Source organism: Barbus barbus (assembly GCF_936440315.1).
Source record: "Barbus barbus genome assembly, chromosome: 47".
Lineage (NCBI taxonomy): Eukaryota > Metazoa > Chordata > Actinopteri > Cypriniformes > Cyprinidae > Barbus > Barbus barbus.
The window spans coordinates 14,689,003-14,699,780 of record NC_136725.1 but is presented as its reverse complement, the minus strand read 5'-3'; the positions used below and the strand labels follow the sequence as shown (position 1 = coordinate 14,699,780).

At 36.6% G+C, this 10,778-nt stretch overlaps 1 protein-coding gene across 1 annotated transcript in view; it reads right to left on the bottom strand.

The window, feature by feature from the left end:
* Positions 1-2,917: 2,917 nt before the first annotated feature.
* LOC306865604 (alpha-1A adrenergic receptor-like) overlaps positions 2,918-10,778 on the bottom strand; it is an 11,361-nt gene continuing 3,500 nt past the window's right edge. The window contains exons 2-3 of the mRNA XM_079410311.1: positions 5,402-6,513; positions 2,918-3,912 (exon numbers count right to left, since the gene is read on the bottom strand). Of these exons, the coding sequence (XP_079266437.1) occupies positions 3,509-3,912; positions 5,402-6,320 (1,323 nt within the window). The 5' untranslated portion in view covers positions 6,321-6,513 and the 3' untranslated portion in view covers positions 2,918-3,508. The remainder of the gene's footprint in view (positions 3,913-5,401; positions 6,514-10,778) is intronic.

Genomic DNA, 10,778 nt, shown 5'->3' with positions numbered 1-10,778 from the left:
GCATGGTGTTATTTTATTTTATCAAAGAATGAATGAGAGTTTTTTGTTTGTTTTTCTTCCAAGTTGGTCTGGAAACCTTAAAAAAAACGTGTCCTAAAAAAACAAAGGGCCGTGAATTGAGCAGCTAGTACTCTAGGTTAGCTAATACAGCTAGCACAGTATCAGTGTTTGACGCATTTCCTTTAGAAACAAGAAGTTTGGACAGGACACACTGAAGGAATCATCTCTTTATTTGAAAGAACCAGGCTATAGGTATGTCAGTCATTTATTAGGATTTGGTATTTAGTAATAGCTTGCGGTGTTGAGGGAGGGACACTGACATTCTAGAGAACATTTGATTGGACAGAAATCAGTGTAGTACAAGGTTAGTCATCAGTATTTTTAATTATTTTGCTGTTAGGACAAAGACATTTGAAATGTTTTATCTGCTTATGAGTACACTTTAGATTAGATAGTAGATACCGCCACAGAACTCTTAAAGTAAGTATAATCCACATTTTGTGGATGGTGCTAAAGCTTATGTTCAGCTCAGACAAAGGTGGCATAGTAGAAAGTACAAATTTTAATAAAAAGGCATTAACTGGTTTTAACATGCCTTGCTTAAATCTCACTATGGATTAGCAATGGCGGGACTTTTTTTGTATAGGCTAGTCTGTTTTTCATTTAGTAAACCCTTCCTCCAGCTGTTTTCTTTTCCCTCTTGCACATCAGCAAAATCTTGGCCGGTACCATTATTCTCCATTGCTTGCCTTTTCCTCTGTGACTCATCAGAGAAACACACATACACACACACACATACACATACATGCAAGCTCTGATTCATTACAGCACTAACAGGGTTTAAACTTAAATGTTTAGTGCTGCTTGGTTGTTGTATACTTATTGTGTACCTGAAGACAGACAGTTGAGTCTTCCAAACTGAGGATATGGTGCTCCTAAATGGACTTGGTGTTGGGGGAAAAAAACTGAGTTCGGGATGTCAATGCTTTTGAATTTCTAAGTTCCCCAGAGAAACTTTGCATTCACTTGTAAAACGTTAGTAAAGTTCAATCACAATTTTTTTTTTTTTTTTTATTATTATTATAATTTTTTTTTTTTTTTGCGTTCCCTAGATCTAAAACAGGTATTCATCGGAGAAATTTCAAAACTTTTGAGTTTTCTCACTTTTTTGTGTGTGATCCCCAACTTTGCGTTCACTCGCAAAACATTTGCGTCTTTCTGAAAACATCTGCGTTCACTTGCAAAACTTTAGTAATGTTAATGACAAGTAAAATGAGGTGGGAGGACAATATTAAGGCTTTTGGGTTCTCTTGAAGAAATTTTGCGTTCTCCAGAGAAACTTCGCAAAACGTATGCGGTGGGAGGACAAACTATATTTGCTTAAACTCCATGCTTCTGCAAACTAAAGTTCTATGAGTGAACGTATATTTTTTTCCCACTAACATTTTTCGCGTAGCCTATATTTTTTTCCCACTAGCTGTTGGAAATTTACACTGCAAAGAAAAAAAAATGCTCTAGGCTATATGTCGCAACATTCATAAACGCAGACTTCCTTTGTCAAAGAATAGGCTAAACGTTTATTTTTTTCTTTCTTGTGTAAGTCTTTATGAATAGGGTAAGAAAAATCAATTTAATTCAAAATATAATTTAAGTGATCATATCGTATGTTTAGCCTACATCTTTACAGCACTGATTAAGAAAATGACCAGTTGTATCCCCAAATAAAGATTAACAGAACACCACCTGTACTCACTCAAATGTCCCATTTTATATGATTTTCAGTCATGTTCTTTAGGTTCGTTAAAAATTAGTGAGTTAAGCCAAACTACAGCAAAAGAAAAGTCTTATTCGGAATGTGTTCTCTCAAATGAAGGAGGGTGACTCGAGGTTATAATGATTTATTCGTCTGTTCGCAAGAACTGATGTGTTAATAATGGCCTCTATCGCCTCGTGACTGTAATGATTGTTTTCTTTCTTCCTGTTTCTTGTTCATTTCTTGCTGACCTCATTGCTTTTCCACTGTTACTATGACGACTGTCCCTGCTAGACAACAGGATCTGACTCTTTTATTTGTCATGGCAACACGTTACATCGGAAGCATGCCCTTAGCAACCCTTCTGGGCCTGGTGCTATTAAAACAACATTGAATGGCTGGATCATTTCAACTAAGTTGTGATTACAGTGTGAAAATATGGCATGAATTCAGAACAGAATTGTCCTATGTGAGATTTCCATGTCTTTTCCTTTTCGATCATATGAGCATATGCAAGAGTTCAAAAGAAACATGCCTTAAGCATTTCCTCTGATCCCAGAGCAGCTGTTGGCACTAACACTACACACACACACACACACACACACACTTTGCTATGTACGCTTGAATGTTCTTCTATGCGTGGTATGTAATCTATGTAAAATGCAGATGGGAACTGAAAGATTGTTCAGTCTGAGACTGCCAATTATTTATAATCCCAAACCCTCTCTTTCCCCACTCCAGAAGTGAACGTGTTGTGTGCTGGTGTTTATTCTGTTGGCTGTGCTGTTTGAGGATCTTTGCTTGCTCTTGAAAATGTGTCAAATCCCTTGGATGGTGATGTTACAAAAAAGGAAAATGAATAAAAGGAAGAAAATATATATATTTTTTTCTCTGTTCTTAAATTTCAGCCATATACACAATTTACATCATAAATAATAATGCATCAGGAATTAGAATGCACCAGAATCAAGTAGCCTAATGCATCTTTTAATAGTCTGTTATCATTATATCATCAAATTCATCATATGGTATCATGAGATTTGTGATATTTGAATCATATATATATATATATATATATATATATATATATATATATTCACTAGTCAACATTTGAAACCTTTCATCGAAGTTGTCCTGAAACCAAAATGCGTTTTTGTCTTAGGACAACTTTGATTAACTTTTTTGATCCACTTCAAATGTTGACTATATTCAAAAGTGAACATCTATTTCTATATTTAAATTTACTTTTTTTGTTTTAAGATTATATGAAAAATAATACAAAATACAATAATTTCCACAGATTTGGACCCTATTGAACACTCTAAGAAAAAAAAAACTGTAGAAAAATGAATACTGTCCCGGCAGAAAATTACAAGTACATTTTCTGTAATTTTACAGACAATTCCTTCAACCCTAAAACACAATACAATGCAGTGCGTAATTCAAAATATGCAAAACCTGACAAATTAATTCATATTAATACAGTACATTGGACTTTTCTTAGAGTGTATTTGTACAAGTCAAATAGCTCTGTCCACAATCATTTCATTACCAAGCTAAATTTTTACAAGCCAAATTGTGAATCTTCACAGTTGAGTTAAACTTCACAAAAGTGCAGATGCATATTATAGACGTTGCCACAAGGTGGTGCTCCTGTATACAAGATTTAACCAGATCCCTGGTCATTATTGTTCTATTCCACAGTGGCTTTGTAAACTCCTTTGGAAAGCTGTCTTATATTCTTTCCAAAGCATTTCATACAGCCTCACCATCCATCTTGCATATGGAAACCTGATGAACTTTCATTGTCAGAGATGTTTCAGGTGCATTTAGAGCGCATTCACTGTTGCTATGTGCAGTATATAAGTTCTTATTAGTGACAAGTGATGCATTAGTAGGCTTCCAGGAGTCAGTAGATGTAGATGGGAAACCCTGAGAAGATTTGGGGCCATGCATAGGGTCTCGAACAGAGGCCGGAGGGCTCCAGGTCCTGTGCGTTCTGCTGAGGCAGTGACCACGGAGAACATTCTGGAAGGCCTTCTTGAACTCCTGACTGAAGCACGGGTAGATGATGGGGTTGAGGCAGCTGTTGAAGTAGCCCAGCCAGAAAGTAATTTTGAAGACAGTGTCCGGGGGTCTGTGGGATGGAAAAATGGAGCCTACAGAGACACAGAAAGAATGAAAAGACAAAATCATTATATGCAGCAAGAGATCTCCATCATTCATAGGGGTCACCTCAAGACGGAGGGTCAAATGGTTTTGGATGTTTCATATTTTCAAAGGCTTTGCTTTGATGTGTGCATTTCCTTCATGTATTTTCGAAGGCTTTCAATCCGATGCACAATTGACTGACTCATAGCATCTTAGATGTCCAATTACTAAACACACAGGCTGACAAATAAGATGTATCTCCATCAAACATTTAATGAAAGCTCAAATGATTCGCCTGGAAACATGTGGAATCGTTCTTTCTTTCATAATTCATTCTTTTGTTGTAAACAAGCTCATTTAAATGCAATCTAAAAGGCCCAGCAAGGATTATGTCAATGCTGTTTACGTACATAGGCGTATTGTGGGAGAACATTGAGTCGTTTGGAAACATGGGTGAGAATAAACAACAGAAAAAGAATATGTTTGGCTGGAAAACAGTGTGTGTCTATCAAATACACTCACATACTTCATTTAAAATAACAAAATATTCAGAGCAGTATATTCTTTGAATTATTGCAGTTAAATGTTCAAGAAAACCCGGTCATTGTTTACTCACCCGCATGTCATTATAATTCTGATCTTTCTTTTTTTCTTCTTCTTCTGGCTGTTTTCTGAGCAATGCAAATGAATGAGGAAACAGCCTAAATGACACTTACGCACTATATTTCTGCTGAAGCTGTCCAATAGATTTGTATGAGAAACAGACCCGAATTTAAGCTATTCATTTGTGTCTGTTTGTATTTATTTTCATCTCCCCTCTGAAGCAACTCTTAAATCTCATCTCATATTTGGCATAATCATTTATCATCTTTATTTTGAAGAAAAACAAAACTAATATAAAAAAAACATTAATATTTGAAAAAACAATTATATAAAAATTGTGGGGTGTGACCAAGAAAAAACAAACAAACAAAAAAAAGAAAAGCAAAACAAACAAAACAAGCTTTTTTTGTTTGATTTGTAGTTTTCAAACTAGTAGCTCTAAAAATTTTAATTTCACATTCAAACTGGCACATTCAAACCTTAAATAATTTGCCATTATATATAGTATCATTATTTACTAAAAACAAAAGTAATATTTTAACAAAACCACTTAATATTTGGGTGTGACCAAACACAAAGAAAAACAAACAAAACAACTAAAAAAACAAACAAACATATAAACAAAAAGCAAAACAAAACAAAATTCACTGAAAATATTACATAATTGATTTTTTTATGACAAAAACAATGTTAGTTCAGGTTGGAAAATGTCATGTGGTGCGACTCCATAAATATGTAACCATATTTACAAATGAATATTGTACATTTATAAATTAATAAGTAAGTACATTTATAATATAATATTTTAAAATATTTTTTTATTTTATTTTATTTAGTTTTATTTTATTTTTGGCCTTTGCTATGTGTTCACAAAAACATTAAGTTTATACTCACTTATGGGCAGCACTAGGAAAAAAGGCAGCCAGCAGAGTACGAAACATCCCACCACAATCCCCAGAGTCTTGGCTGCCTTCTTCTCCCGTGAGAACTTAAGCAGACGGATGAAGTTGAAGTGCGAGTTCTTTGCACGCATTGCTTCCTCCTTCTCAGTGGCCTGCTGGGCGTTGCGACAGTGGATCCGCAAGGTCACTCCGTGCTCATTTAACCCATTCATCTGCCTGCCCTTTCTCATACAACGAGTCTTTTGCCGGGCCACCACATAAACCCTGCAGTACATTGCCAAAATCACCGCCAACGGCACGTAGAATGAACACGCGGCGGAGAAGATGGCATATCCTGGCTCTTCATTCACTCTACACACCGACTCGTCCTCCGGCATGGGCTCCCTCCATCCGAACAGCGGGCCGACAGAAATGGCTGCTGAAAGAGCCCATAGAGCCACCACTGCGGCCAGTGCCCTTCGACCTGTAGCCAAGGAAGGGTACCGCAGCGGGTAACTGACAGCCATGTAGCGATCCACAGAGATCACACAGAGGCTGAGGATGGACGCTGTGCAGCACAGCACGTCAAGAGCAGTCCAGGCGTTACATAAATGACGGCCGAACACCCAGCGGTCCAAGGCTTCAGATGCAGCTGAGAACGGGATAACCACAGAGCTCAGAAGCAGGTCTGCAATGGCCAGATTGGCGATAAAATAATGCGTCACGGAACGGAGGTGGCGATGGCACACCACAGAGAGGATGACCAGGATGTTGCCCATCACACCGAATATTATAAAGAGCACCAGCACCAGGCCCAGAGCCAGTGTCTTTGTAATGTCTATGTCAAACGCAGGTATCGCAGTGCAGTTGGGACAGTTCTCAGGGAAAAAGGTTAAACTTATGTTATCTTCTGCTGGAAGCATGTTGGTCATGATGTGAGAATCTCTATGTGCAAGTTATGGGGTTAAGATCTAGTAATCACCATCCATGACTTTTAATGTTTGTGGTTTTAACACAAACATGTTAGCAGTTTCACACTTGAAGTCATTTGACTCACATTTCATCTTCTCAGGTATCTCTTTTGATATCAGCCATTATCCATCATAGTTTTTATGATCTCGCAACCTTAAAAAGAAAAGAAAAGAAAAAAGTAAGCACTGTTTCTGGCAGGACCAAAGGCCACTGAGGAAATTGGTGTATGCTAACATGCTAACTATCTTAGCAATTCCCCCCATATTTTTTATGTTCCCAACATTTTTTTTACTGAGCGTACTTGTGGATATGTATCTTTAATGACAAGTTTACATATAAACAACCAATGGGTAGCCTATCTAAAGTGATTTAATTAAGTTTCACTAACCTTAATGAATTAGCATTTTAACATTGCTTTCCAGAAGTACAAATAAAACAGTGACAGTTCTTAACTTGTGTCAAGCAAAATAACCTGTGGTTCAGTGAGAGAGCAAACTGACTGAATTATTTTACATATCAACAATTAATAAATATCTACAGTGATTTAAGTTCCATTAACCTTATGAATTAGCATTTTAGCATTGCTTTCCAAACAGTAAGTTATTTGCTTGAGTAACCTGTCTTCTTCATTCGTAGTACCTACAGTATGTGATTTTTCAGATGCAGCTTATGTGTTCTTTTCAGACGGAGTCATCAGTTTCATTCCATATCTTTATATGGCAGAAATAGTAAGAGCAGTGTGCTAGTACCTATGCAATTCTGAATTCAGCCATTGTATTCTGCTCAGACTGATTCACTGATTCATTAGAAGGAACCATAGATTGACTTATAAAAACTGAAAGTTGTGTTTATTTTCAGCATATAGGCCTATTATTTTGAGGCACTTACAAATCACAGTCTCACAATTCAGATCAAATATATTAGCCTATCATAAAAATGTTTAAATTTCTGGCTGTAAACCACTTCTGTCTTTAGCTCCATGTGGCTGATTCTTAACCCCTCTGAAATAAGTAATGGGATGGAATGCCTTTTTCTTCAATATACTGTTTCGGTTTAGCAGTTGTGTCCTGCGGATGTTTAGGCGCCTCATTCCACAAAAGCAATTTAGACTGATCTTTCTGTCAATATGGTGAAATGAACTGCAGGAGTTCATATACAGGCCAAAATATATGTCTTTCACTGACACAGAACTAAGAAGTACCTGTTCCAAAAACCATAGGAAAAGCAATTTAAGGTGTTGCCAGTCATATATATATAAAAAGAAAAGCTTAAAAAGACAAATCATATATAAAAAGAAAAGCTTGGGGAACTTTATAGAAAGATTTATACACAGCAACACTGCCATCTATAATGTCTTGGCAAGAGCAATATTTCAGCAAACCATGGCAACATGGAAATTAATATGTCCTGTGCTTAAAAATAAAACGTAGATGAATACATTCAAACCATAAAATGTATGATGAAACAAAAGTCATGTTTTGTTTTAATCAGGTGTGTGTTGACTCTGAGACTGTCTATCATCCATCTGGTGAGCCACTGGCTATGGGCCAAAATATACAGTGCCCAAAATGAGAGGGGATCTTAAGGATAATGATTTTATTATTACAGTGTAATGTTTGACTAATTCTGTAACTGGACTGACCAAAAGGCTTCCTGTATTATTTTTGTTAGAATCAAAGGCATTTAAATGGGAAGTTGTCACAATGGAATTTGTTATTTGAAAAAAAGAAGAAAAAAACAAAACATGAAACATATTATGATATGATATGATTTGATATATGATATGATATTGTAATTATGTATTTATATAAAACCGGACCACAAAACCAGTCATAAGTAGCACGGGTATATTTGTAGCAATAGCCAACAATACACTGTATGGGTCAAAATTATAAATTTTTCTTTTATGCCAAAAATAATAAGGATATTAAGTAAAGACCATGTTCAATGAAGATATCTGTAAATTTCCTATAGGAAAATCTATATTTCTGGTATATCATAAATATGTAAAAAATTAATTTTTGATTAGAAACGTGTATTGCTAAGAATTTCATTTGGACAACTTTAAAGGTGATTTTCTAATTATGATTACACATATATATATATATATATATATATTCAGCATCATTACTCCAGTCGTCAGTGTCACATGATCACACATGATCACTACATGATCACACTACATCCTGCAACATCTAGACAGACCAGGGACTTATGTGAGGATCCTGTTTGTGGACTTCAGCTCGGCCTTTAACATGATCATTCCAAACCTCCTCCTGCCCAAATTAACTCAGCTCTCTGTGCCCACCTCCGTCTGTCAGTGGATCACCAGCTTCTTGACAGACAGGCAGCAGCTAGTGAGGCTTGGAAAATACACATCAAACACCCGTACGATCAGCACTGCAGCTCCTCAGGGCTGTGTTCTCTCCCCACTGCTCTTCTCCCTCTACACCAACAACTGCACCTCTAAAGACCCCTCTGTCAAACTCCTGAAGTTTGCAGATGACACCACAGACGAACAGTGACGAGTCTGCTTACAAACAGGAGGTTAAAGAGCTGGCTGTCTGGTGTAGTCTTAACAACCTAGAGCTCAACACGCTCAAGACAGTGGAGATGATTGTAGACTTCAAGAAACCCCCCCCCCCCCCCCCCTGCTCTCGCCCCACTCACCATCATGAACAGCACCATAACAACAGTGGAGTCATTCAGATTCCTGGGCAGCACCATCTCTCAGGACCTGAAGTGGGACATTCATCTAGGCTGTGTTCGAAATGGCATACTTGCTTACTGCTTACTGCCCAGTACACAGTGCATACTGCCTACTATTTTTTAAAGAATGTGAAACATACAATAAGCAACAAATGTTTCAGAGTAGTATGCTTAATTGTCACATGACAAACACAAACATTAAAATTGTTACCTTACAAACAAATGTGCTAACTATTCTTTTTACAAAGGCTTGTTAATAAGGCTTCATATTAGTAAACAATGCTATATTGCCCAATTGAACTCATTTCATAATTGAATAACTTTACATAGGCTATTGGACAAAACTGAATGAGCTATCTTTAAATGAACAATGATATTTTTGGCAGTTACACTAATTCGAAAAAGTGATATATTCTAATTACACTAAGTGCAAATAATGATAAATTCTGTTTACACTAAAATAGCAGCATTTTCTTTAGCAACAGGTGTGTAAATAGTAGTTAGGTGGCAGATATTTATACTTACAGTACTGTAGTACATTATAAAACAGTATGTAATAACATTTTGAGTGTAAATTATCATACATTTTATTTGATGAACACCACTTTATTGGGACAAAAACCTACCTACAGCTAAGCACACTGTATTATTAATGAGGCGTCTAAGCTCCACTTTTCAAATATTTACTTAATTTTTTATTGAAAGTAAATGCCTTTCTGATCTGGTATGTGATGGGAAAAGGATTTGCACGAGTTTGACAAAAAACAGGATCAAACTCGGATGGCTCGCATCAACAGCACACATCTCGCGTCTTCTACTCACTGCGCCACTGGTTCTACACATACGCGTGTCTTTTGCCGTGCTGTTTATCGGAGCCAGGCATTGGTGGGCAGAGTTCATGTAAATAGCCTCTTGACAACAAATTGGTCTATTTGTCCTTAGAGTAATATACGCCGTTTCTTTTTAGAGCTGCTTGACAGTGGAATTTAATTCTGTTTGCTTAATTGAAATATTAAGTTTATTTATATATTATATTACTGAAATATTAATATTATTATGTAATATCTTTGAAACAATGTATAAAGCGCTATAGAGATAAAGGTGACATCATTTGACTTGATCGGAAAAGTGCCGTAGAGACTAAAGTACAATTTATGTCCTACTAATGATATTGTTTTTAGATGCACAGTGATAGTTTGTAGTTTACATGTGTATGTATATGTACATATACAAGTGTAACATTTATAATTAATATTCCCCACCTCCAGTGAAGATAAAAGGTCACAGGAAGTGCGTTGCGTTCTGGGAAACAGTACCCCACGCAGCGTCTTCAGATGCATACATCAAATCACCGGGCATTCCATGCATACAGAAAATTCACATACTATTCACAGTATTCACACAGCATACTGCAGTATAGTAGGAGTTGTATGATAGTATGCCATTCGGAACACACCTTCTGTACTGATTTTAGTGTACTTGAGTTATATTTAGCAGATTCTGGCAAATATAATAGGTCATCCGGGTATTTCATGCATACAGAAAATTTACATACTATGCACAGCATACATACTGCATGCTGCAGAAATAGTAAGAGTAGTATTTCGAACACAGGCCTAGACTCTATTGTCAAAAAGGCCCAGCAGAGGTTATACTTCCTTCGCCAGCTGAGGAAGTTCAACCTGCCACAGGAGCTGCTGAAACAGTTC